At 38.3% G+C, this 27,857-nt stretch overlaps 1 protein-coding gene across 2 annotated transcripts in view; it reads left to right on the forward strand.

Moving 5' to 3' along the window:
• The first annotated feature begins 50 nt into the window (after positions 1-50).
• Positions 51-27,857, forward strand: part of LOC144636250 (exportin-5-like) — a 35,345-nt gene continuing 7,538 nt past the window's right edge. For both annotated transcript variants that reach the window (XR_013567493.1, XM_078495409.1), the window contains exons 1-30: positions 51-161; positions 502-623; positions 976-1,048; positions 1,747-1,884; positions 2,472-2,660; positions 3,591-3,629; positions 6,395-6,580; positions 6,685-6,761; positions 7,375-7,477; positions 7,618-7,701; positions 8,561-8,686; positions 9,851-9,941; positions 10,461-10,586; positions 11,081-11,181; positions 11,834-11,932; positions 12,451-12,546; positions 13,438-13,479; positions 14,176-14,265; positions 15,309-15,412; positions 16,193-16,282; positions 17,346-17,419; positions 17,741-17,766; positions 19,923-19,985; positions 21,383-21,498; positions 22,875-22,975; positions 23,869-23,968; positions 24,326-24,462; positions 26,277-26,374; positions 27,144-27,190; positions 27,759-27,856. Coding sequence is in view for 1 of the 2 variants with exons in the window: in XM_078495409.1 (XP_078351535.1) it covers positions 63-161; positions 502-623; positions 976-1,048; positions 1,747-1,884; positions 2,472-2,660; positions 3,591-3,629; positions 6,395-6,580; positions 6,685-6,761; positions 7,375-7,477; positions 7,618-7,701; positions 8,561-8,686; positions 9,851-9,941; positions 10,461-10,586; positions 11,081-11,181; positions 11,834-11,932; positions 12,451-12,546; positions 13,438-13,479; positions 14,176-14,265; positions 15,309-15,412; positions 16,193-16,282; positions 17,346-17,419; positions 17,741-17,766; positions 19,923-19,985; positions 21,383-21,498; positions 22,875-22,975; positions 23,869-23,968; positions 24,326-24,462; positions 26,277-26,374; positions 27,144-27,190; positions 27,759-27,856 (2,935 nt within the window). In the remaining variant the exon portion in view is untranslated. The remainder of the gene's footprint in view (positions 162-501; positions 624-975; positions 1,049-1,746; positions 1,885-2,471; positions 2,661-3,590; positions 3,630-6,394; positions 6,581-6,684; positions 6,762-7,374; positions 7,478-7,617; positions 7,702-8,560; positions 8,687-9,850; positions 9,942-10,460; positions 10,587-11,080; positions 11,182-11,833; positions 11,933-12,450; positions 12,547-13,437; positions 13,480-14,175; positions 14,266-15,308; positions 15,413-16,192; positions 16,283-17,345; positions 17,420-17,740; positions 17,767-19,922; positions 19,986-21,382; positions 21,499-22,874; positions 22,976-23,868; positions 23,969-24,325; positions 24,463-26,276; positions 26,375-27,143; positions 27,191-27,758; position 27,857) is intronic.

Below are 27,857 nucleotides of genomic sequence, written 5' to 3' on the forward strand. Positions count from 1 at the left end.
CGTTTGAAAGGACACAACATTACTGAAACATGACGTGGTCACTGCAGGATTCTCAATCAAAGATGGCGGCCGAGCAACAGGCAGCAGTGCGAATGATTCAAGCTGTCGAAACCGCGCTAAGTCCGTCAACTGCTCAACAGCAGAGAATAGAGGCTTATGAGGTAGAGTTTTATACGTGTATTTTCTTTTTTATCATTGGTAAATACTAATTTAACAAGGAGAAAGTGGAGCGTTTGTTTGCAGTTGATGTTTTGTTGTTCTGCGCTTCTGGGGTTTCTCGATCAGTTTTTTTTGCAATCCTTATCTTAGTTTATAGCTGCATTCCTGCGTAATATTTGGTTTGTGCGTGAGAGTTTGTACTTTTCATTTATTCGGCGGCTTTATGAGCTAGGTTTGATTCAGAATTTAACTCATTAACACATGAACTTAGCTTCTTGTGGTCAAAGTACTGAGTACAACAGTCAATGAACTTGACGTCTGTTTGTTTTGTGCATTATACAGTTCATTGAACAGTTCAAGGCCAGTTCTCCATTATGTGTTCCTGTGGGGCTGTTGATGTACGATCGTCAAAACTCTGCTGTGGTACGCCATACTGGACTTCAACTCTTGGAGCATGCTGTCAAGTAAGGCTGATTATGAGGATTGTTTGTTTTCCAAAAATGTATTTCACTCTAGCTTAGTATAGGAGAGTTACTTTGTAAATCCACCTTCTACATACCTCTTACTAACCTTGTTTTCTTGGCCTGTATTTTAAGAAACAGACTAATTTTTTTCCAATCAATTTATGGCCTGAGCACGTGGCCAAAAATCTTTATCTTTTTATCTTTTAGAATTACTGTGTTTTATATTGTTATATTTTTTTTTATACAGGAAGCCTTTGATAACAGTACCCATGTACTGAAGGGTAATCCTTATTATAAATATTTGTTATTATTATTTTATTATTTATTTATTTGATATGTTTGTTGATGAAAGATTCAACTGGAATTCAATGAATTCAGATGACCAAGCAAGACTAAAGGGGATATCTCTTCACCTGCTTGCACAGGTAGATTGAAAAAAATTTAATCTATGTTATCTCCGTGGTCATGTGCATGTTTTAGTTCAATTAACTCTTGCTACAATCTGGTATTTTCTTTTGTTTTATATTAATTATGATACAATCATATATATTTACGATAAACCAGAACAAAGAAAAATAACAAAATTTGTACCTCGAGGGAACAACAACATTTATGTTATGACAAGTAGAAAATAGTGAAAAAGTAAAACACCTACCCTCCCTTCATGTCTCATAACCCCCCCCCCCACCATCCTAACTAACCCTCCACTACTATCTGCAATAATTTATCCCCCTCCTCTAAGTACATGCACTATCATCTACCGGTATTTTTTTTTCTTTTTACTTACCTATAATGGATTTAAACTCTCAACCTCTGGATTTGTTATCCAACCCCTTATCCACTCTGCCATGTAGGAAACATTGGGTGAATCACAATTTTTTTTAAAATAATTATCTGACTCCAACCCATACCCTAACCCTAAACCTATTATGAACCTACTGTAGTTAACAATATCAGTAGTTAGAAAAAACTAACTAGTAAAAATAAAAAATAAACTTACTAGATAAAAAATTAACTGCCACATAAACATTGTGTATCAATGTCAACAACAATATTAACATAAAATGTAGGGAGGGAGAGCATGATTGCAGGTTATAGCAACGTCCGTCAATTGCTTTGGCAGGGAAGTGGCTCATTACCAGATGAACCTCTTCACATCAAGGAAGCTTTATCACGGCTGGTTGTGGAGATAACCAAGAGAGAGTGGCCACAGAAATGGGGATCACTGCTTCCAGACCTTAACAGCATCTGTGCATTAGGGGTAAGGAACTTCACTTTCTGTTGTAAGTGTCCATGCAGTAGCAAGGTAGCTTCATGTTGTATCTTATCGTCATAGCTTTTCTGACTGGAGATCTGATGGTTAAAGGGTCAGTGTCACAAGAAATCTTCTAACTTTTCGTGTAAAATATTCTAGAATTATGAGGATGCACTCATTGTTAAGCAAAATAAACTTTGAACAACAAGAGAAAGGCATGAAATCATTCTCCAAGATATAAATAAACCACAAACAATGGTTTTAAAGAATTTTTTTCCAAGAGAAACTGACAAACTTGAAAATGTCAGGCGGACATTTTTAAGTTTTAGGCCACTTCTTTCCTACCAGTCTGTACCCAAACCATGTTTTAACAATTTCCAGGACTTGTAAAGTACGTTTTAGCAAGGCCAGGCCACAACGAGTGTATTTACTGATTACAATTCATACCAACACCTTCATGGGATTTTCAAATTGCACTAAATCTTAATGGTACTGCCCCTTTTATGATCTCTACTGTTATGTTGTGTCCTTCAGCCTGCATTTTACTCACTCTTGCTGATATTTGTAATGACTCTGACGAATGTCTTTGTTAGGATGTTCAAACAGAAGTGGTTCTTATGATTCTACTTCGACTTGCGGAAGATGTGATCTCAATGGACAGCAACCTGCAGCCAAACAGAAAGAAACAGATCACTCAGGAACTGCACACGCACATGGAGGGATTGTTTACTTTCTTTATTGAGACACTTCAGAAGAACACTGCAAAGTTTAGGACTCTAAAGGTGTGTCTAACTTCTTTAATTTATAGTGAGTTTTGTCTCAATTCACAAACTAAGTCATTGTTGATCAGTTATCGTCATCGTTGTTCTAACTCCTTTCCCAAAATTTATGTTATGTACATTCTAGTCACATCGATCTTTATTGTCATTACTAGAAAAGTTCTTAAATCAGTGATGTAAGGTTATTACTGTTATTAGTTGTTAGTCACCAAGAAAGGGTACTGTATTTATTCAATTAAGCGCCCGTCCTTGAATAAGCGCCCACCCTATAGGTAGGAAAAGTAAATAAGCGCCCGGCCTCGAATAAGCGCCCGGCCTCGAATAAGCGCCCACCCTGCCCCACTCCTCCAAAACCAAAAAAAATGAAGAGAACAAGAAGAGTATTGACCTTAGTGACAATTGGGTTGAATGTTGTTGACTACTTTACTACTAAAAAACTTTTCCAAAGACCAAGTTTTCTTAGTATTTTACAGAAACATTCAATGAACAGTTAGAATTCTGCTTTAGTGCATCTTCACGTTTCGTTATAATTTAATATTTCGTTGCAAAATAAACTTACTACTTGCTGAAATTGTGGAAAGTTAGTAAGCGCCCACCTCGAATAAGCGCCCGCTCTCAAGGAACAAATATTTAATAAGCGCCCAGGGCACTTAATCTAATAAATATTATGGTATTTAAACAGGTTAGCGGCAGGGTTATACAGTGTAACAGGCCCTTTCTAGTGGTGCCAGAAACCCCCAGAAACTAAAGAGTGTGACGAAATTAATTAGTTTACGTGTGCCTGAGACCATCATTTGGGCACCTTTTGAGAGAGCTGCATGAAATGGAAAGGTCTAGTTAGATTGTGTCACTGAGTGTATAGTTTCAACAGATTTTATCTTTAAAAGTTTGGCTTGATCAATTTACATGTAGTGTTTTTATTTTTAATCACAGAGTCAGATTGAAAGTGGGGATGTCAGCTGTCAAGCTCAGGTAAATTCTGTTTTATCATTGGGAAAGTCAGAAATGGTGGGCAAAATCAACTGCCTTTCATGTCATGCACCCAACTAGTTTATTCCCGTCAGAACACGGTTTCGACCCTGTACAAGAAACACTATAATATTTAATAGTTGCCTTCCCTGTTTTATTTGTTCCTCAGTCACTGAGCGCTTTTCAGACTCGCCCAGACGAGTCTGAAAACTGTCGGGCAAGTGCAAATCAAGGATCACTCGCCCGGTTTGGCGAGTACGATTTTCATATCCAGAATAAATTATTATTCAAAATAAGCTTTTACTTTTCACTTCAAAATAATCTACACTGTCCACAAGCTGATAGCTTACCAACATAATATTATTCGTGGGGTGCTAAATTTTCATTTCTTTAATGAAGGAGACTGGGCGAGTGCAATTTTAAGGTCACTCGCCCAGATGGCGAGTGCCCCGAAATTTTAGCTTCCAACCCTGTGAAAAAAACACTTGTTAATAAAGTGAATCTCAACATGATTTTTGAAGCCTACAATTTAATGATATATATACTAGTTGAAGAGCGGCGGGAATAAACGGCCCCTGGACTTTCTGACTAAATCGAACATTATCGAAACAGCTCCAAATTGCGCATGCAGGTTTGTTTACGTGTGCTTAACAATGTCCTGTCTTTCATTTCACTGGTCTTTGTTTCGTTTTTGAAAAATTACACATGCAAAAAGACAAGGTTTTTGCTCGCGCGGCTTCTTTTGTCTTTTCTTTTACAAACGATAAACAAAGGAAACCTTTTGTTTCTCAAAACGATGAAGTCAGCTAAAGTTTTGGGATTACAGGCCTAGCCCCAACCCCTTAGCTTAACCCTAGCGAAAAAAAGCTTAACCCTAAACCCCAAGGGTTAGGGTTAGGGTCTGACGCTAGGGTTTCATTTCAAATTTAGGGTTAAAAAGCTAAACCCAAGTTTAAGGGTTAGGGTTAGCGTTAGCGTTTCAAGCGGCTAGCTTTCACTGCAGTCTGCTTGCGGTTAGCTTCTTTTTGTTGTTTCGGGCAAGACTATTGTAATCTGTTACCGTTAGCTGTAATTTTGAGGTGAAAGTGAAATAAAGACTGATTGTTGATTGAATACGTTTGCTCGAGTTGTCACATTATACTAGTTTTGCTTTCAGTTAAGTGCCGCCGGCTTGCTCTCACTTCTATCTCCACTCCTTACATCATCACACATCTACAAAATCTCGCGAAAACAAGATAAACTAAGGCACGAATCGATTGATTGATTGATGAATATTTAATGAGGCACAGAAAATAATTTTGCAAGGGGAGGTCCCCCCCCCAAACCTATAAAGAATTTTTTAAAGTCTAAAACCAGGTCACTTCTCGGCAACTTTGTCGCGGCAGAACCCAAGCGGACCCTGTAAAACTCGCGTTGACGAAGTTCCCGGCAAGAAACCTCTTGTTTTAGGCCTTCTATGCGGCCAGGCTCAAACTACCTTGTTTGCAACGTTTTTTCCGAAGCGCTAAACAGCGCTGTTGTACAAAACAAAGGCAGAAACATCACTCAGTTCTTCGAGCGATGCTGTAAACTTACGGGTATTCAGACTTAATGATGTCCTTCAACCACCTGGCAGCCGCAATCGAGCTAAAACTATAAACTTTTCCGTTTTACTTTCACAGACACGCCATTTCGCTTAATTCAAACTCTTCCGCCTCTAACATGTGACCTTACGTCACAATGCAGTATCCAGTGCTACGCTACTCAAATCAACAAAAGACATGCGCACCGAGTCGAAGAAATGCTTGTTAAATGGTTTCTCGTCTTCCGTAGACGCTTAGAAAACCCTACAGGGAAAGATGTACACGCGATGCGTTGGAAAACTCAGACTGCTAGCTGACTGGGAGCACGTAAGCTTGCAAAATGCCTTTTTTTTTGCATACATAATTTCTGAAAAACGAAGAAAAGACCAGCCGAATGCAACACAGGACAGTGTTTAGCACACGTAAACAAACCTGCATGCGCAATTTGGAGCTGTTTCGATAATGTTCGATTTAGTCAGAAAGTCCAGGGGCCGTTTATTCCCGCCGCTCTTCAGTTATGCAATGCTTTCGAGTGGTATACTATGGAATATCCCACGAGTCACTTGTTTTTTCTCGGTATACACACGAGCCTTTAGGTGAGTGTGTATACGAAGAAAATACAAGTGACAAGTGGGATATTCCATAGTATACCACGAGAAAGTGTTGTGTAACTATTTTATACCATGCCATAGAAAATACGCTCACTAAATTTCATCGAGAATAAGATCGCAGCGCACGATGGGAAGGTTGGGTTGAATACCATTGAATATACAACGGCTTTCATGTACTTTCATGTACGGTGGCCTAATGGCCAGTGCACTGGATTACAAATCAAGTGGTCTGGGTTTGATCCCTGGCCGGAGCACTGCGTTGTGTTCTTGGATCAGACACTCAGTGAACCTTTCCACCCAGGTGTATAAATAAAAAGAAAGTTTTCATACGAGCCTAGTTGCCCATCAGGCCAGAGCTTATCCCAGTTTCCGTAGCGTGAAACTACTCCCAGGTGTATAAATGGATACTGGCAAATCCTGTGATGGACTAGCATCCTATCCAGGGGGAGTAGACTGAAATGCTCTTATAATTAGTCACTTCACGCTGTGGAACCAGAATAAACTTTGGCTTGATGGGCAACTGGGCTCATGTGCAGACTTTACCTACATTCTGTATGTAATAAGAGAGGCCTGAGATAATTTTTTTTTCTTTTAGGCCGCAGTTCACCAACGTCTAGCAGAGCAGACGCTGCTGACTCTAACGGGATATCTGGACTGGGTGAAGTTTGGAGTACTGTATATACAGGATTGTATCATTCTACAGATGCTCTGCTTATTACTAGAGGAAGACGCACTCAAAATACCTAGTTGTGAATGTCTTCTTATTATTGTCAACAGAAAGGTAAATCAAAGTTGTTTCACAATTTACATTCATTTGATATTTTTTAATAATTACAGTATTTTAAATGATGTACACTTTATTCTGTTGCTATCGGTTTGTTGTAGGGAAAACACGAGCAAAGGATACCAATGTTAAAGCTATTTAGTGAGGATGCTATGAGCGTTATGTTGTCTGCTGCCCAGTAAGTACAATGTATTCATATTATCATAATGAAAAATTAATTTGTATACATTGTATTTTATTGTATAATTTCTGTAAAAATACAAAAATTCCTGCTATTTCATTAATACAGTCTTATTGTGTTAGTCTTATAAATGTTAACATTGTTACAAGATTGTGCTGTCCCTTGATAATTTTTTTTTGACTTGATGTATGTTGTGGTTTAAAATGAATTTCAGATGGAAATGATTTCAACCTATTTTGAATTAAATCTTACTTTGTTTAAGGATTATGGCAATAAATCTGGAAAAAGAGAAATTAACAAATCAGACTACACTTTGTTAGTTAGTTTGAAATCATTTTGACCTGAATTTGTTTCAAACTACAACATATATTATTGTTATAAGGTTTTATCCCCTGCTGGAGTTTTTTTTGTGTATAAACATCATATTATATTGTTTCAAGGTTGTGCTATCCACCAAAATGTGGCATGTGTATTTGTGACTTCAGCCTTCTTCAGCCTTCTTTCCTAAATTATCAGGAAAGAACAAAGCATAAAATTAATGTGCTGTTAATGTATGTCTGCAACCAAACTTGTAACTTCAAAGGTACCTTGCTTTTTGCTTTTCCTGCAGGAAGTCAATTACAGCTGAATTTGACGAGAAGCAGTATCTCTTTCTGAAAAGACTGTGTCAGGTTCTTGTAACTCTAGGAGAAGTACAGCTCTTTCATTTGTGGGTAAGAAAAAAATTAATTATCTGAAAAAAGAAAGATTGAAGTTAAAAAAATAAAATAACTACATGCCAACAGTTTCTTTCAACTGTATGTTAACTACATTCACTAAATTAAAAAAATATTTTTTCTCCAATACTTTTTAGAATAAAGACAAACCCAAAGAGCGACCTCCAAACTTCAGACAGTATTTAGAGGCACTGATTGCATTCTCGAAGCATGAAAGCTTGGTATGTTAGTGATTCTTTGGTGTTAAATGACTAGGGGTATATGTTGTAGATGGGATTGGTTGGGTGGTGGGGTAAGGGGAGGAATGTTGACCTAGTTGCCTACCTGTTAGTGCTCTGGGCCGGGTTGTTCGAAAGACGATTAACGCTAACCCAGGATTAAAAGATGATCAAGATTTTAATTTCTCTTGTTTTAAAGGGTTTCCCAAAGCTAATATTTTGTTAAGTTTGAGATTGGTCCATGTCAAAACTGTGGGACAGAAAATATTAGCAGAAACCCTTAACGAAATTATATAAAATTGAAATCAAATTTCGCGCTAATGCTGGATTAGCTTAATCATGGTTTGAACAACCGGGCCCTGGACTCCAGAATGGGTTTTCTAGGTTTGAGCAAAGGTAGAGGTTATTGTGTTGCATGTGTTCTTGTCCAAGACACTTTACTTTGCTGTTCAAGGACTTACTGAACAGGTAAACATGTTGCAACGACATGTCATGTACTGAGCACACGTGCTGACGAAAATTTCTAAACATGTAACTATAGGGCTGGTACAGTTTACTCTTTTATCTCCGCAGTGAATTTAGTACCCCCCCATTTTTTTATTTTGTTTTTTATGTTGTTTCTGATAATGAGTAACTTATAATCTCACAGTGGCGAGAGTTAAAGAAAAAAAGTCAATGTGGAAACTACATGTATTAAACGAGGCTCCTCTTGCATAATCTCTCAGAGTTTTAGTTTTATTCTATGGCTTTTTATTATTCAATCTTTTTTTGGATTATCCGGACTCAATTATCCCAACTATTTATCCCAGTCCCCATGAGTCCAGATAATTGAGGTACTTAAATTCTTTGTTGTTATTTTCAGACCCTGCCTCACTTGACAAATGTGCTATGGCTAACATTGCTGAGAAATCCTGTTATTGCCAGAGATAAAACATTTCGGGCAATATTTCCATCACTTTTGGAAATAGCCAAAGCTAAACTTTTCAAGGTATTTGTGTGCAAGTACCCACTATGTGTACATGTATAGGTTTAAACATATTCATATATATACCACCACCACCACTAATTTATGAAAGTTAGATGTGATTTTCACCCCCAAAGTTAGATGTAAGTATGGGCAATGTTTATGTGAAAGTTTGAGCTAAATCATGTTTATATGGTGCTGCCAGCACGTCTTTTAGTGAGGATTGTTAATGAGTGTGGCAAAATGTCCACAAAGTAGCATTCCATCAAAGTGTGCTATTTTGGACTTTTGTATTAAAATAGATTAAGCCAACCCTAAAAGCGGAGCTCCCAATTTACTGACCAATAATAGAAAAAAAATAGCACCATTATTTGGTCAGCGGTGAGTTCTATAAGTTCTATATGTGAGCCCGCGATATAGTCATGTGATACTGGTCAGCGGATACCTTGTTTTGACAGCTGTCAATTGACCATGACATGGATGTCCAATATCAAAGATGTAAGCTGTCGTTAACCATAACCTTAAACTGATTTCTGGAGTATGGCCGCCATGTTGGGGCAACTTTGTCGTAATTGTCGCACGCACCCACGAGCCATGCCGCTTGCCATGATGACCATGAAAACCAAAAGCATGGGTCTGTTAATTTTCTTTGGGTATGGGGCTTTGCTCTGCGGCCCTTCAGGCCGCTGGGAGCTCCGCTAAAAAGAGAGAGAGTTAGCCAGCTCCAAAATAATGTTACTGAATCCCAGGCTGCAAGTAAGACATATTGAGTTTGGAGATCAACAAAGTAAAGGCACATTTTGCAGCCACCATAAATAGGGGTGGAGAATGGTCCTTCAAAAAATGTGTTTCTCAAAATTTTTTAACCAAATTTCAGCGGTCTCGTCATCACAAATTTTTCTTTGACACTTTCTCGGAGTCTTGATTTATTTTGCAACGCTAAAAAAAACGGTCTCAGGCTCACAGAAAAGATATCAGTCTGGCTGTCCCGCAAAGTCTCGTATTTACCATTCGACACCCTTTAAATCCATTTAGGCCAAGCATTGTAACAAATCTGCCAAAAAATGGCCACAGTAACTTATATAAATTAATCACCATACAAAGGCAGGTTTTATTATAAGGGAACAAAACATGGTGTGAATTTAATTTATTATAAGAAGGATTAAGAGGTTTTAATTCACTCTTCAGGTTGGTAGTCCAGAAGAGGAGGATTCACCAGGAAGTGTTTTTAACAGAGAAGACTTCAACAGTGAGAGAGAATTTACCTCTGTTAATGGTCGTAAGTATTCAGAACTCTGACTTTAGTGATGAATGTGTGAAATCATTTTTTTTTAATAACAATATATAGAAGAATGATGTGATGTAGAAAGGTAGATTACCAACTGAAGTCTCTTTGTGGAACAGGTTGTTCATGTAGCCAGAGACTGTTTCAAGACAGCATGCATTATGCTCTTACCATTAGACTGCATGCCTCTCACATAAAGAGCAAAGGCCAAAAAAATCTTCTTGCAATTACCTTACTATAGGAAATGAACGATCATGTTATTAACATGAATTTCAAAAATTTGCATTAATTTCATTGATGTAAATGTTATGGTTTAATTTTATATTTGGTTTAATTTTATTTTGCATAAATTTTGTTTCGCGTTGTTTAAATGCTTCGTTATATTCCTATAATAAGGTAACTTTTAATTTATCTGTCAGTATATCCTTTGTCAGGGCTAAAAAAAAAACCTTTCAGCTTGTCCTTCAGACAGACTGCTCTCTATGTGCCCTTAACCTTATTGTCATGTTTCAGAGGTGAGAGGAGAGATCATGGACATCATTCGTCAAATAACAATGGTATATCCTGTTGAAACTTTTCTGTATGGAGCTGATTGGTTATTACAGAGGGCCACACAAACCCCTGCTGCTGATGTGCAACGTAAGTTTAACTTAGTAAAAAGTAAATAGTTACCACATCTTGTGAAACACTCTCTGACTAGAGAAATTGTAAAATATATATGTACACTGAATTTCAGCTACCAGTCTTCAGCCTTTGACGAATGCGAAGGAAATAAACAAAACAGTGATAGACTGCAGACTGATAGTGCATAACTGTAATTTGTTTAGTGGGGAGGTTACACTTCAGAAGAAATGAAATTTTCTGATTATAAGAGAAAGTTAAAGTTAGCCTACTGGTACCTTCTTTGAATAAAGAGTTACCTGAACATTGCAAGGCAATGTACATAGTGGTGAATTTTGAAGGATTTTTTGATTGGTTGGTGGGGGGGGGGGGGGGGGGGGGGGGGGTCATCAGAGAGCTTTGAGCCAAGGTTTGGTGTGAGGGAGGCTTACCAAAACTCTACTTCTAGAGCTAAAGATCTGTGACCATAGTCAATCCTCTCTTTAATGTCCTTTCTTGATGTGGTTTTTCAGTCAGCGCACATGAAACAGAGAAAATCATACATGAATGGGATGGACTTACCCGCTACTTGGACGCAGTGATGTCCAGATTTTTTAAAATAAACAATTATGAGGTTGGTGTTGTTTTTTCTTGTAAAATTATTAGTTTGTGTGTCTGCTTTGTTGGTTATCTTTCTTTAACAACTTCAGGGGTTTCATTATAATTAAGGGCCAGTCGCCGGGCAACATGACTTGCTGTGAACACAACTTTACCCGGCCTTTCGTAACATCTGACCTGACTTCAGTTTACCAAAGAGGGTAGGGCCAGACTAATACTTTGCCTGAGTTCAAAACTCTGACGCCCACCTGCTCCAAACCTTAATGAATCCCCTGCAACTTGTAATTAAAAATTTAGCATTTTTATTCAAATTGTACAAGTGTACATGAAAATTTAATATGCTTAATAATTAATACAGCTAAAGATTATTAATAATTATATAATTGTAAAAATAATGTTACTTTGTGATTTTTTTTGTTTGGGGCATTGTGAGGTTGTAAATTTGGAATGTATTCACACCTACCTGTCTGTTGCATTCTTCCTTCCTTCCTTCCATGTAGCTACACCCATGCAGCCCCCCTCCCCACATACACACATCTAGAGAATCAAGATTCTTTCTGTTTTGTTAATTTAATTTTTACATGCTGAAGGTATAAAAGGTATAGGAGGAGATAGTTTGGAAACAATTAAAAAGTGGTTAACTTGCCGTGTTCACTTGTCACTCGTAGGAGATTATTCAAGGCCAGGTAACATTTAGAGAAACACCATTGAGGTTTGTTGAACTGGTTAGGAAATGCATCCAGACAACTTTGGAGGTTGATTCAAAGGTATATGTACTATATAGCTAGCTTGGCAAAATTACTGTTAGTTGAAGTGTAAAAGGCAACAACAACTTAATCCTTTAATAATCCTTTAATATTTCTATTGCAAGCATGAAAGACAGTTTTATTGCCTTTCTGAAAAGAAGAAAATTGAAAATACAACTTTCAGTGGAGTGTTTTTTTTTGGCAAAGTTTGAGATGTTTGGAATTGTGATGAGACATTGTCTTGAGGGTTTGATACACTGCATATCACTCTTTTCAAGAACTAACATGAAGGATCAGCGAACTGAGAAATTGAGTGGCAAACATTTTAAGTATGCTGATCCAGATTAGATATCCAAACCCCACGGCAACTAAAAAGCTATAATCTTTTTAATTTTTGACAAAGTGAAAAGAAAATTGTTTCTATCCACAATCTGCTGCTGGGAAAATATTCTAGGGCAATGCAAGACCGGCTTCATGACCATGCTGCCATTTAGCCTCTTTTTAAAATTGATTGCTGAAATTCAAAACTTTATTAACAGGTCCCTGATATATTATCGAGTGTGACTGATGCTACGCAAGCTCTCTATCCTTTCTTGACATACAACAAAGACTTGGTGATGGATGTTCTTAAAAAGGTAAATTAAGCATATTAGCAAGAGATACTATACTGCAATTTAATAGATCAAACATTTTAATATTTACAAACGTCGAATTTAGTTCCTCCGCTCCCTGTGTTGCCTTCGTGCGTTTTAAACTCTTCAGGCAAGAGGGAGGACAATCAGTAAACTTTATTAATTTCGTTTCGTTTTTAATTCGATTGTTCAATGTTCTCAGTTTCTCTTGCGTTTGTGTATTTTAATATGTTTTAGTTTGACGTTGTCAAAAAACTGCATCACTGTAATCGTAATAATTAAATCCATTTGACCTTTTCACTACGGCTCGAGTCATACAGTTGGTAAAGTATAGGGTAAGTTTGTAACGTTTATCAAGACTACAGCACTGCCTGAAACCATGTGCACATCGGCGGCAACGCTTTTTATAGCTCCCCTTTCAGAAACACGTGCGTTGAGATAAGAATGCTGACATGCCATTTATGATTCGCAAGTGTTGACGCACTACTATTGGGTGACGCTTTCATCACCCACAGTGGAAAGTAATCCCTTGAGAAATTAAAATATTCCCTTGAGAAATTAAAACAGTCCCTTGAGAGTTGACAAGAATGTGGTTCGAGATAGAACAACTTGTCCACTATTCTCCTTTTCTTGCTTGTAAACAAGCGAAAAAGTCGAAAAAAAACCACTACATCACACAACTTTGAAAAGCACTATTTTGTAAAATTATTTTGAAACCTTATTGACTTTTTGTTGTTGGAGTAATAACCTATATACCGAAAGTAGTAGTGAAATTAAATGGCTGCATGCCAGGACAATTGAATGTTTGCCAAGTGATTCAAAATCAAAAATTAATCAGAATGTTTTTGATATTTTATGAATTATACAGTTTAATTTACATTTTTTTTCTTTTAGATGTTTCAAGTGGTATTGTTTAACACAACTGGTGATCCAAAGGTGTGCATAAAATGTATTTGTTGATTTATAACTTAAAACTATTGAAAGGCAGGTAAGTTACAGAGAGCAATGAGTGCAAAAATTTTAAAAGTACCAAAAATCTACTTATAGTTCAGTAACATTTTATGTACTATTTGAATTATCACACTAAAATTTATTTGCCTTAAGCCGGTGACACACTAGGCGATTTTATTCGCCAGTGATCGGCAAATAAAATCGCCGATATCTAATGCCAGATGTCAGCGATTTTCTAAGCCAATCGCGGTGAACGGCGAAAATCGCAATGGCTGCACCGGGCACACTTAGCGATTTTTTGCTGATCGCTGCGAGCAGCGAATATAATCGCCAAGTGTGCGGCTTTAGTGACCCTGTGATAAAACGCTAAAGCGTTCTCAAGAAAATTAAAGTCAAACCTCGTAAAAATGTTTAAAACAAGCGTCATTTTGTTTTAAACTGGCGCCAAACATCCATTTTGACTGAAGTGTAGATAATTTGTAATCCATTTTTCTCTGGCGGGGTCAGCATGAGAGTTAAAGTTTTGGTAGCCTTTTATTAGCTGTGCTCAAGCTGTTACAATGCTATAAGATCTTTTTGGTATCTTAATTTTTGCCTGTATTGCTCAAATGTTCGGCTGAAACCATCTTAGGTTTTGAAGGATGTTTATTTAGGAAATGTAACCATGTGTCTTGATTTCAGGGGCCCTGGAGTCCTGATGTTCTTCATGCCCGTCGCCATGCATGTGGAGCTGTCATAAAAATTTGCAAAGATTTTGGAAAGCTGCTTGTGGTAAGACTTTACTAAATATTATTTGGCTCTAGGAAGTTTAAAAGTTTTATGATTATATGGCTGATTTCTTAAAAATGGGTTATTCCAGTTAAATGGTCAAAGTTGTTGTCTTTTAATATCATTGTTGTTGTCATTAATTGTCATGAATATCTCCACTGCCTGGCTACGGCAACTGCATGTAGCAAAGCATACAGTGCTCTGTAAGTATACCCTAAAGTTCTGAAAGTACCCCCCCCCCCCCACCCCCCACCCCCCAAAAAGGTGTCCCTTCCAAAAGTAGCAACATTTCATATTTGTTAGCATATCCCAAAAGTAGCATTGCTTTACATTCTTACCAGTAGTTATTTTACCGTACATTACTTATGTACACGTAATTGTGAAAAAAAAATAGAGATAAGTGCATTTAAAAAAAAAAGGTTGCGATGTAAGGGGAAGCAACTTGGAAAAGCAGAATTATGGTGCGAAACCAATTTAAAATGCATGTGCAAGCAGGCTAGACAATTTAACGTTAAATAATGATAGCGCTAAAGGATTTCTATTTCCAGTTTGATAAAATAGAGAACGTTATTTGTTATAAAGGAGGTAGTTTCACAATAAATGACGTCATTACTAATTAATAGCTTTACTGCTCGATATATACTGCAAGAGGTGTTAATTTTGTTTTAGATGACTGACTAGACCTGTTTTGAACTATTCATCGTTGGTTTTACTTTCCAACAAGATTTTTCCCTATCTCTTTAATTTAAAAACATTATTTTTAATTTTACAGTAGAATTCTGACTTCTTGAGCCTCCAAGGGAAACAAAAATTAGTCATGACAAGAAATCAGGAGTTCATAAAACCAGGGTAAAATTGCAGTGTTTGTCTTAGTAGAGCTAATCCAATGGAAACAAACTTTGGTTCTAGTTATCAAGAGGTTCAAGAAATCGAGATTCCACTGAATTTTATTAAGATGGCAAAGTAGTGATAAATAAGGTCAGCTAAATCCAAAGTAATGATGGTCATAATTTTTGAAACTTTATGGGAATTTGTTTGTTTTGCAGCCTGTGTTTGATGCCCTGAAGCAGCACGTTCAGTCCTTGTTTGTGGGAGAGCTGGTACCTGTTAAAGACAGATGTACTTTAACAGAAGCATTAGTCATTGCCAGGTACGTAACATTCAGTTGGTTGTTTTATTATTTAAGAGCAGGATTCTAACGATTGACTTAAAGCATGCAACATGAAATCAAAGAGCTCTTCAAGCTACATTTGATTTCTTTCACCAAGTTTTACGTTTGGTTTCCATACATTGAGTATATAATTTATTAGCAGCAGGTGATTTAAACCTTTCTTTGATGGAATTAAAAAAGCAGAAGCAGAGGCGGTAGAGCGTTTTGGAATGTGAGGGTCTAAGACTGTCCCAAAAATACTCGGCAGATTTCATATTTGGAGCAACTTTTTTTTCCGTTCTAGCAACTATTTGTTTTTTGGGCACTTTCTAGACCAATGATTTCCAAAGATTCTCCAATTGTTGTTCAAAGGCCATACGAACGTTTCCGATCATTTTTTGGACTTTTCCAACAATAAATGAAGGTTCCCGAAGACTTCTAAGAAAGTTTCGAAGATGTTTGAACTCATTTACGTGACAGAAGATCTTGACAAACGCTGCGCTTACGATATTTTTTGGCATCAAAACATGGTGGAGGGGCTACAGCCCCCCTGCCCCTTATGCTCTGCTATCTATGAGAAATGAGGAAACATGCATGACAATGGCAGATAATCAGCTGTTTAAATCTTTAATAGGAGCCACAATGTCTTTTACATTGATATAAGACAAGACAGCATTAGCATCTCATTGTTCAGATGTCTCTTGTCTGGAGTAAGTTACCAGGGGAAGACGTTTAAAATTCATGCTAACCCTGTATCCTTATATTTCTTCCCATTTTTAGCAATAAACTTGACAGAGAAAAGCAAAATGAATTTCTGATTGAGCTGTTGACTCCCATCAGAGAAATCTGGCTGAGTGACAAATTGCAAGGGTAAGTGACAATGATTGATCTGTGCTACCGTCGCTTGCATCTAAGCGTGAACACAAGTATCAAACGTGGCATGTTTCGTCATGAAACATTGAAGTTTAGCAGACCGTAAAGACAACTTTCACGCTCAAAATGCTCACCATAAACACTGAGAACAGGTGAAACTTTGCACCAGAAGTGATTCAAGTGAACCTGCAAATGCATATCGACAAAGATCATGATTGATTTGTCGAAGGCAGTCTTGATATCCAATCTTTCCGCCATTTCGACTGTTTCGAAACCGGAATGTGTTGAAGTTTTGGCGCGAAAGTTGCCGTTACGGTCTGCTAAACATCAAACGTTTGATGACCAATCATGCCACGTTTGATACCCAATTAGATCATGTTTCGGCGGCACGTGTTTTACGCTTAGATGCAAGCGACAGTAATACAGTCGACCCTTTCCATATGGACACTCTCTAATACGGCCACCTCTCCATTACTGACAATCTCCGATGTCCAAACAAAATTCTCATATATTTTTTTCAGAAAAAAACCTCTATAATACAGACCCTCTGTAATACGGACAATGGACACTAAATCTTGGCCCCAGGGAACAAATTCATATAAACTTAACCTTTTTATTATGGACACTCCGGTGATCAGGCGATGATATTTTGCGTTCGTAATGCAATTCCCTGTTTGTGGTTTTTAAAACAACATTGTACAACGCTTTATTCATCATCGACGTTTTCGATTTGTGCTATTAAGTGTTTTTTTTTTACCTGCAGCATTGTGTTACAGAACATTTCGAGTTATTTAATACTTGAAGCTGTTAATGAAGTCAAAAGTGACGTCATAGTGGTGACTCCTTTAATACAGACACCTCTCTTATACAGACACTTTGGTCTGTCCCTTTGGTGTCCATATACTACTAGTTTAGCTTAGTTTGTTATGGATTGTAAAGCCACACGTATGTTGTGACTGATTTCTTAATAAAGACTTCTACTGCTACTATAAAAGAAGTTTAACACAATTTTTTTGTTTAAAAAAGAGATAAAGTATATTCTTTTTATTCTTAAACTTAGGGCCATCTCATCTCCAGAGAGTTTTCTTTCATTTATTGGCATGGACCAGGACCCATCTTCTTACTTACAAAACGGTATTATGCAAAGTTTTATCAAAAGTCTTTTGTTGTTGCATTTTTGGGTAAAGATCTATGATGTAACTTACTTTTTTTGACAGAAAACAATTTTGTTAACCTATTACAAAATGTACAATGCAAGCAATTTGACAAGAGCTACATGTATGCTACAATATACATGTTATCAGTTATGTCAACATACTTTGCAAAAACTGTCTTCCAGTATGTTACAGAAAAATATGTATGTTTACAGAAATTTTGAAGGCCTGCTTAATGCTTAAGTATTTAATCATTAAAATGATTATTGCTTACTGATTATGATTTTGTTTAACTTCTAAGATGAGTTGAAAGGAAGGAGATTTCAAGTAAGTGAGCTTTTAATTGAAATTAAAAATTAGGTTATTTTAACTAACTTTATGCTAATGGTATGATTGTGTGGTTCCGGAAAATATCCATACCCCCCATGTAATAAGCCTGAATTTCCTGGACATCCCTCTGTGCTCGCCTGCTTGCCAGAAGGGACGTCTGAACACATTTGGGCCTAATGCCGTCCGGTGACGTCACTACCCGAAAACCGGGTAGTGATTTTGATTGGTTGATTTAAAAATTATTTGCATTATTATTATGTGAAATTATGACTGAATTTTACCGTGCGAGGATTGTAATTTGAGGATTGTAGTTTGGAAAGAGTTCGAAAGAGTTCACCTTCCCAGAAATGAATTTATTACTCATTTACCTTGAGTTTATTACTTTATTAGTTTACCTATGGATGAAGAATAGTAATGGAATTCGGTAGGTTTTAAGTTGGCGGCATGCGTCACTTCGACATGCAGTGTTTTGCCAAATTTATAGTACCGTAAAGTTCCGTGTATAAGCCGCACCCGTAGATAAGCCGCACCCCCGATTTGGAAGCTCAAATTTTGGAAAAAAAAATATACAGACAATAAAGTTTGAAGTTCAAGTGAAGTTCTATTGGTAAACAAACAAGGGCAAACAAGCACGGTTTCGAAACACTGACACGGTGGTTGTTGCAATGTTTAATATAAATTAAGTTTTAAGAAAGCTAAATTTCACTTGTCATACAGTGTACCTTCTTTTTAGTTTGAGTTCACAATATCTTAAATTTGGATGCTCTCTTGATATCATTTTTTCGAGATTATCACTTCTAAGCACTCCTAAAACACTTGTAATTCGTTCGAATCGTTCGCGAATGACGAATGCTTAGTAGCCAAGCTCTGAGTTGTAGAGAGGAGTCTGGGCATTAAAAACAAACATGGCGGCATTTTCTTCGGAAGAAACCACGTTTTTATTTCAAGATTCTTGGAAACTGCTACCCGCAACAGGATAAAAACTTCATGCAGAATAAGAGTTTGTTAATCCAGCAGATGTATTTGCTGTGAAGGTCAATAAAAAACCGAAGCGGTCGGCCATTTGCCTTGTGAGTATTTGCATTTATCTTGGTGCCTTCTCGCACGCGGCGGAAAGACACGATTCGAATGACTGGCAGGCATCACTGCAAACAGCTTTGCAGAGGAACTAAAAGGTAGTGAACAACAACAAAGTTTTCAGGTTGTTATATGTTCATTCAATGACGTCTTGAGAAGTTTTTTATGAATATTAATTAGGCCTTTGAGAACTCCAACCAGAGATGTTTCCGTAGATAAGCCGCACCCCCGATTTTTGACTTGAATTTAGAGGAAAAAGGTGCGGCTTATACACGGAACTTTACGGTATTCTTGTTTTGTCAACAAAGCCGCTCGACGCTTATGTCCTGCAGCCTCGATGAGCCAGTGATTTCTGAACTCAGTGCCCACAGTCAAGTAGGATATTTTTGTATTGAATTCCGTTTCTTGATGCCTCTGTAACCGTCTAAATTGATTCATTTATAAGTACTCACAGGTGTGTTGTATTTGTCCGCTGCGTAGTTAACATATTATATTTCGATCGCTAGATAAAGCAAATCAGTTCAGATTAAATCGGTTCCGTAAAGAATATAGCCTGCAGTCGATTAAAATCTCATTCATTTGTCTCAAGTTTTCAATAGTTTACTATTAAAACAATTTTATACCCTGTAATCCTTTATTGAAGCAATTTTTCTTTCACAATTTCATGGCCTCGACAGAAACTTTTCCGCATGAATTAAAACCAAAGTGTAGTGACGTCACTGGACGGCATTAGGCCCAAATGTGTTCAGACGTCCCTTCTGGCAAGCAAGCGAGCACAGAGGGATGTCTGAAATTCAGGCTACCATGTAATGGATTTTTCCTAAGATGTCCCCACCCCTCTGGAAATTCCAATTAAGCTTCATACATTTCCTTAAAGTGTTTGGCCCTAAAGCACCCCCCCCCCCCCATCCTCATGAATATAAATTTCCAAATCTCTTCTGTGGGGGGGGGGGGAGTATGGACATTTTCTAGAATTACACTCTTTGCCTTTATAATCTCCCGCCGTTAAATGCAACACTGATTAATCTACTACCTGTTTATTAAAAGTTGTTGACAGTTCTTTTATTTTTCTGCAGGTGATGTGGTGCGTCACTACTATCATGGCTGTTGTTAGAAGCTGTGCTTTACTCAATTCCCAGGTATGCTACAAAAAGCAATTTCATTCTGTTGAGTTAGCAACTGTTTTGTAATTACAAAGTAAGTTAGAATAATAATATCTTGTAAAACGTTAATGTTTCCCAAAATTAATGTTTAAAATCTAACAATTACAAGTTAGGTGCAATTATAATTTGTTGTTTTTAAAAAAATACAACGTTCTTTTTGTTTTTTGTTTTCAATATGGCACTGTATTATTATTGTTAACAGGGCAAGGTCCCATAAGCGGCCATCTATCCCCTACGCCTTTAGTGGCTGCTTACGAGAACCATTCTCGTAAGCGGCCAGCTCCAGTTACGGACACTTTTTTCGCGTCCCGAGGGTGTCCGCTTATGAGAGCTTTGACTCTATTATTTTGCCATCACGAGAACCACCTAGCTACTACTTATGATTCCAAGAAGTAGCCCTTAACAGTGGGTATAGGACAATACATGTATTTTTGCTTCTTTTTTGATCTCTTTATTAGAGACCTTTGAGTACCTCAGTGGTGTCCTTTTGACTCAAATTTTCTAGCTACATTGACCCACCTTATTTGCATTTTACAGCCCACCTTTCCTTGCTTGATTCAATGTTTTAGCGCTGATTAGTTAAGGCCCGTTTACACAGGCGATTTTTGTCGCGCAACTCAATGCAATTTTTGTCGCGTCCAAGTTGTATCAAGTCATCGCGGCGACTTCATGCAACTTTGCCGCGATATCGCGGCGATAAAATCGCCATGAAATCGGCGCGAGTTTGCACGCGTGAAAATTTGCGGCGATAAAATCACGGCGAGTCGCAGGAGTTTCGAACCTGTTCGAAACTTGAAACAACTTTGGCGCGACAAAAATTGCATTGAGTTGCGCAACAAAAATCGCCTGTGTAAACGGGCCTTAACACATTTCCCCAAAATAGTAACTATAAAAAGACTTTTTTAGTTATCGGTACCTTTTTGGGAACATCTGTTACTGGTAAAAAAAAAAACATTAAAAAAAGCAAATAAAGGTAAACATGATAGATAAATTATTTGAAAGCGTAAAGTTACTGGTACACCTTTTTGTTTCCATGTTCATGTTTGTTATGATCAACCATCTTTGAAAGTGGTAGGGCTTAATAAAGGGGATGGGCATATTACAAAAATTGAACAGCCAGAAGGGTGGGGGGGGGGGTGGCTTATTAGAGAGGGAGGTATAAAAGAGAGAGAGGAGAGGGGTAACAGAGCTTTTTTTTGGCGGGGAAAGGGTGGTAGGTGTTGGGGTGGGGGTAGTTAGGTAAAAATAGTTGATTCCTGTTTCATTGATATGTAATAAGAAGCTCTAGGACCCTATGTGTAAGTGAGTTTGTTTTCCAATATTCTCACTGGTAGAAGTCTGTTGTAAACTGGTTATAACTTGTTTCTGTGCAGACGGCGACCAGTGAGGGGCTGTCCATTGGGTCGATGCCTAATGGGACTCCTTATGTACGCAATCCATGTGCATCCCATGTCTTGCCATTACTCGGCAATATTATGCTGCTTGCAAAGTAAGTATTATATATAACTGTCAGTTTTGTATTAGTGCTAGTTCCCACGTAAGGGAAATCGGAAGCGGAATCGGAAGCGTAAGAACCTTACAATCTAGTGGAAGTCAAAACCACAGAAGCAGAAGCGGAATTGGAAGAAAAAGGAAACCGTCTGATTCGGATTCCGTCGTTGCGATTGCGATTCTTTTTTTTAAATTTCCACTTGAATGTAAGTCTCCTTCCTCTTTCGACTCCCACCCTGCTTCCAATTACGTCACTAGTATAAGTGGGAACCCAACCAGCAGTAAGACTCTCACTCAATGTGGAAGGTGTGGTCACCTAATGGTTGTGGGTTAGACACTTGGTCAAGAGGTCTGGGCTCAGGCACTGGTTGCTGGTGGGGTGTTTGTGTTGTGCCTCTCACGACGCAGGAGTAGAAATGGGTATCGGCAGTTTGAAAGGGAAACCTGACAAACTGCCGCGAGGGAGTAGAGATGAGCCTAGCTGCTTTATGCTGTGGAGATTGAAGTTAAACACCAGTTTTGATAGCTCAGCACGTGTATTTGAAAAGGCTTAACAGTGGAAACCTGTTTTCTGAAACCTCACTATCAAAACTGAACCAAAAGCCATTTCCCTTAGGGTTTCAAGAAATCAAAACTCCAATGTATTTTACTTTCCACTCGTGTCTTCTGGCTATAAAGAAAAGTGTTTTTTGATGTTTTTTTGTTTTTATCCTAAATCCAAATTTTCTTGAAATTGAGAAATTGTGAAAATCTCAGTTCATAGCTAACTTATTAGAATGTATAATTATATTTCTCTCATTTCTGCCAGGCGCAGCATTTCTTGGTGTATGTTTACTATGGTTACAGTGAATTTCAAAGAATGAATATTGAACCGTCGCTTAATGTGTTTAACGTGGAAAACTTTTTTTCACATAGGAATGCCTGCTTTTCTTGCACATGCTTCAACACCTGCATGTGAACGTGTTTTTTGGAGTGGAATTAATGCAGTCATTGCTGCGACAATTTTAATTTAGATTGTAAAATTCATTAAATATTCATGCGGGTGCAAACCAATCCCAGTACCATATTCAGATCACATGTACTCAACTGTAAACCCCAATACAAATCAAACAATGGAATTAACTTTTGATTCAAACTCCTGCTCGGCTAAGTAGTATTCAGTTAACGTTTTGATACAGATCTGTACTGATTCGCATAACAATACTTTGCATTCAATTTATTGTTTTCATTTCCAAGTGGAATAAAATATTCGCGTCCGATCTGTATGGGCGTTTACAATTTTAAACGCCCATACAGATCTCCCGCTCATATTTTATCTACTACATATTTACATCTGGTCATGTTTTTTCACTGGGACAAATCTTGATTTTTCAGGTGTCTAAACAGTCTGTATGATCCTGCAGTGAAGTCGGCCATGTTTCCTGCCTACACCGCAGCACTTGATATGCACGACCTTGATACAAGTGCTATTTACGGTAAGAAGAAGTTTTGAATTTATGGATTTCTAGAATGCTTGCAGATACTTAACAATCATCCTGCAAAATTGGACGTAATATTTAACAATTATTCCATAAGCGTGCATTGGATTTCATTTGTCTTTGAGATGGTAGATAGCCAAGGAGGCCTGTAGCACCAAGTTGGATATAACTATCTTATATTCAACAAGCACGAGTGGCATAAATGTTTTTAATTATTAGAAACACCCAAAGAATTGCAATATTTGAGCTTCCCGGCAGTTCTTGCTGACGCGTACACCTACCATATTAATTTTGTGGTCCATGGATTATGAGCTCATTTACCATTGCCTGTAAAAAAAATCAAACCTCAGGAATTGCAATATACAATGGCAAGTTTTTAATAAGAGTAGACCTGATACTTTGCCAGCCAATAAAGGCATAGGCTGAGTTGGCTGAAATTGGACAATATTCCGCAAGATTGAGTAGCATAATTGTTTTTAATATCATTCAACAAATTGTCAATGGGACACACTTTACTGCTGGAAAAAACTGTGGTTATGTGATGCTTTTCAAGAGTTTCGGACAAATCTTGGCAAGCTACATTTATCGCAGGATGTCTGTTATGTAGATGACAAGGACTTCCGGCCATGTATGGACATTGTGACAATTTGGTGAATAGTTATAATAAATTATAGTGTTGCAAACATGCATAGATGTAATTTGTTGTCTGCAGTGTGTCCATGTACCAATTTATTGTAAACAGATCATTTTGATCACACTGGTAGTTATAATGTGCTAATATGTTTTCCTTGTAACAAATGTTTAAAGTATGCAATCCTAACCATTCAAATCTGGATCATAAAAAGAATACAAATCTTGCTGTTTACTGTGATACTTAATTTCTTTTTCAGTGCTGCCTCAGGAACATGAAAAGGGCAAAAGTGAAATACCAACTGCTCTAAGCCCTATCGCAGCATCAAAAAGTTTCTTATATCACCTAGCTGATACGTGGTAAGAATAAATAATACCATTATTTTTTATCATTAGCATCAACCAAAGAGAGTTCAAAGCATTATCGTTAGGAAAAGTCTGCATAGAGCCAAGTGGCCCATACAGCCGGAGCTTATCCTGGTTTTTCTAGCATTTCTACTCCCCCTGGATGGGATGCTAGTCCATCGCAGCTAAAAAGTCAATGTTATTATTTTACTTATATATTCACATTTCACCTCGGAACTGTACCTTTACATTTTGCCTGAAAATGGCGCCATGATGGCACCGAAATGTCGCGTCATTATCATTTTGTATTTTTACTTAGTTAATGCTTCTGCAAGCCTTACTCGTTAATTTGGTTCTTTATCTCCAATTTAGTTATCATACACTGGGATATTCAGCTTCTTGTCTCAGCCATGATTTCTACAGTATTCCCAGTTTGTCGCAGGTCCTGGCGGACAATGTAGTCAAGTCTCTACAGTATGTTCCAAACTACAGACTGAGATTTGTTGTTCGTATCCTTTGAACTTGCCATGAGCTGATGGTAGAAAGGTCAAGTCTGTGTTCTAACCTACTGGCCCACAACGGAACATATCCTAAAGCAACTACAGTCGAACCCCTATTAAGCGGCCACCCATTAAGCGGCCACCCCCTATTAAGCGGCCAGATACTAAAGTCCCGAAAATATTGTCAGTATAATACTGTTAATAAAACCCCTTTTAAGCGGCCACCCCTATTAAGCGGCCGCGGCCAGCTTTCTGCCGTCCCGATGAGCGTTCTTCTATTGTTTTTACCTCTATTTAGCGGCCAATAAGAATGTAATATACGATATTTAAATTAATTTCCAACAAGCTCAGACCGTGACGGCCGATAAAATCATTCAAACACAGGTTTATTGTCGTCTTCATGTGATTCCGTTATTCCTTTTCACCTTATTTAGTATTGAAATAATGTAAACTTTTAAAAGACCTTATGCTAATTTCTGACAAACCCCTATTAAGCGGTCAACCTCTATTAAGCGGCCAGTTGCCATTTCCCCGAGGGTGGCCGCTTAATAGGGGTTCTACTGTACGATTATTTCTTTCCCCCCCCCCCCCCCCCCCCCCTGGATGGGATGCTACTCTATTACAGGTAACCCCCAGCATTAAATTCGCCGTTACCCATTTTTACACGGGGGTGGAGAGAAGCACTATGAGAGTAAAGTATATTTCTTAAAAACGCAAGATAGAGACCTCGGCCAGGGCTTGAACCCAGACCACTCGATCTGGAGGCTAGTGCACCAACCATAAGGTCACAGCAGTCAGTGTTCAGTACACCAGGAATATCATATATGAAACACCTCAGATTTAATCCCAAAACACACTGCTACACGGCACTCTCTTCCGTTTGGCATTAGCCTGCGTGGCCGGCACAAAGGGGAAGGAGAAGGGGAGCGCACTTCGCGCTCGAACTCCCCTTCTCCTTCCCTTGAACGCCGGCCACGCAGGCTAGTTTGGTATATATCACAAATGAACCTAGAAAAAAACGAACGGCTTTGCTTGCCACTTGTAGCTCAGTGTTAAAGGGACTGCGTCACGGATTTTAGCCAAATTTAGTCATAGGAAATGACCATCAAATTCGGTGAAATATGAAAATAACCTCTTAAAACAGTGAAGGAACATTTCAATAACACAGCAAATACAAAAGAAGGTACAGATGGCCAAAAGGACGATGGAGACTGAAATAAATTGCAATATGGGTTTTTGAAATATTGTTGGGCGGAACAGTTTTCAAAGTTAATCTCGTTTGCTTGAAACTTTAAATTATAACGCCCGGGAGACACATTTGGTTGCATTGAAGCTATGGTTTTGTCATTTAGATCCATAGAATTAATTTCTTTACAAACATTAAGTTTCATAGCAAGTACTTGGCGAAACGTAATAAAATAAAATTAACTCAACCGTGGCACAGTCCCTTTAAAGCCCGGTCAGTGTGCGGAAAATCATTGGTCGATTCCCGTTGGGGGACTTGGATTTTTTGGTCTTGCTCTCTGTTTTTTTTTTTATACTACACCCATCAATGCTGTGCAAAACAACAGCTTTTATATCCAGCATATTATAAATTACAAGCTGGAACGTTGTAACTAACTGGGTGTTGCAGAGAAACATTTCCGGTATTTACATTGTTGTAGCTAGCCTGAGAATACAGCCGCCTCTCATTTGCTCCCGCTGAAACGTGCAATTTGCACGTAGTAGCGGAAGCGAATGAGAGGCGGCTGTATTCGCAGGCTAGTATTTAGCCACAGTTGTGGTAGTTTTCGTTTTTCATTGAATTCCTTGACATGTCGCAGGTAATTTTCTGAAATTGTTTATCCTCCACTGTCCTGATTGTGACTACCAAGATGTCATGGTTCCTGTGTTGTCTCCATTCTTCTGCTTTATGCTTCAGGTATGATATCCACATCGGCTAAACAGAGATAGAGTGCTTTTCACATGAGTGTTGTAAAACCAAAACCAAAGTAATCACTCTGGCCAATCACAAAAGACACAGGTGATCCAGTGAGCCAATCAGAACTTGAAGCAAATACACGTAGCCGGCACGAAGCGCGGAAAAACGTGCGCGACCGGTCGGTTTTGGTTTTACTGCCAATTGGTTGAGAAAGTGGCACGGGTTTTTCAAACCAACCACTAAACGAAGTAAGGCAAAATGGAAACAAACTCGGATAACTTTTGACAATCAAGTGAAACCCGCTCTACTGTTGTACTTAAGTTTTATTTTAAGGCCCGTTTACACTGGCGATTTTTTATGCAACTTTTGTCGCGCTCGAGCTCTCAACGAAAATCGCAAGCCACTGAGTGTAAACTAGTGACGATTTTGTCGCCGCGATATTACAGAGGTTTCGAACATCCTATGCGATATCGTGGCGACAAATCGCACTGAAGTCGCCGCTAGTTTACACTTGCGATTTTCATCACGAGCGATTGCATTGAAAAGCGCGACAAAGAACGCATCAAAAATCGCCAGTGTAAACGGGTCTTTCCCCTGCTGTGGCTGCTGTGCGGGGGGGGGGGGGGGGGGGGGGGGGGGGGGGGGAAGATGATGGTGGGAAAATTTCAATATCATGTTATTCCCTACCTACACTACAGCATTCCAATACAATGAACGAAGTGTTTGCCAGATCAGAATGATTCTTTTCCTCTTTCGCTTCCTTTTCCAGCACCTTGAAGAACAGTGGCAGATAGTAAGGCAACATCAAGCCGAGAGGTAATTATGACTTTCAATTATCGTAGTTCCTGTAGTTTTTATGCTTGGTATTTAGCATATTCTGATTATTTACTGCGACTTGCATTATGCATGATAATTGCCCGATTGCCAGCTTGGTATGAAGCATTGAACAACACAATAACCTGTGCCTGAAGACAGATTGAGGTGTCAGAAAATTTGAGATCTTGAAGCTGGGGGCGGGGGAAGGGACTCCCATATGAAAGGAGCCGGGATGTTCGTCGCCTCGCTTAGGGGTGTAAAATGTGGGATTTTTCGTTTCACTTAGGGTGTTCCGGGCAAAACGCCAATAATTTTAGCCGTCAAGGTCTCGTTTAGGGTTGCACTCGAAGAAATATACAAATTTTAGGGGTCAAAAAAAGCTTGAGGTCACGCCGAGATTGGTCTCTTTTTGTTTTTGTTTTTTTTTTTCAAAATTTCCCGACGAGCATTCCCGCCCCTTTCATACGGGACTCCCTCCCGCCCCCGGGATTTTCTTATACTCAGGGAAAATACCCTAGTAGAAGGCACTGCGTAATGCCCTAATAACGTTATCTGTTCAATTCTGCAGTACGGAAGCAGAAAATGAAGAAGATAACCCGGAATCAAAAGAGATCATTGAAGACCAGCTGGTTTCTATCATCAGTAAAGACTACTTAGATGTTTTCAG

Source organism: Oculina patagonica, chromosome 13 (genome assembly GCF_052425735.1).
Source record: "Oculina patagonica isolate OP01 chromosome 13, crgOcupat, whole genome shotgun sequence".
NCBI lineage: Eukaryota > Metazoa > Cnidaria > Anthozoa > Scleractinia > Oculinidae > Oculina > Oculina patagonica.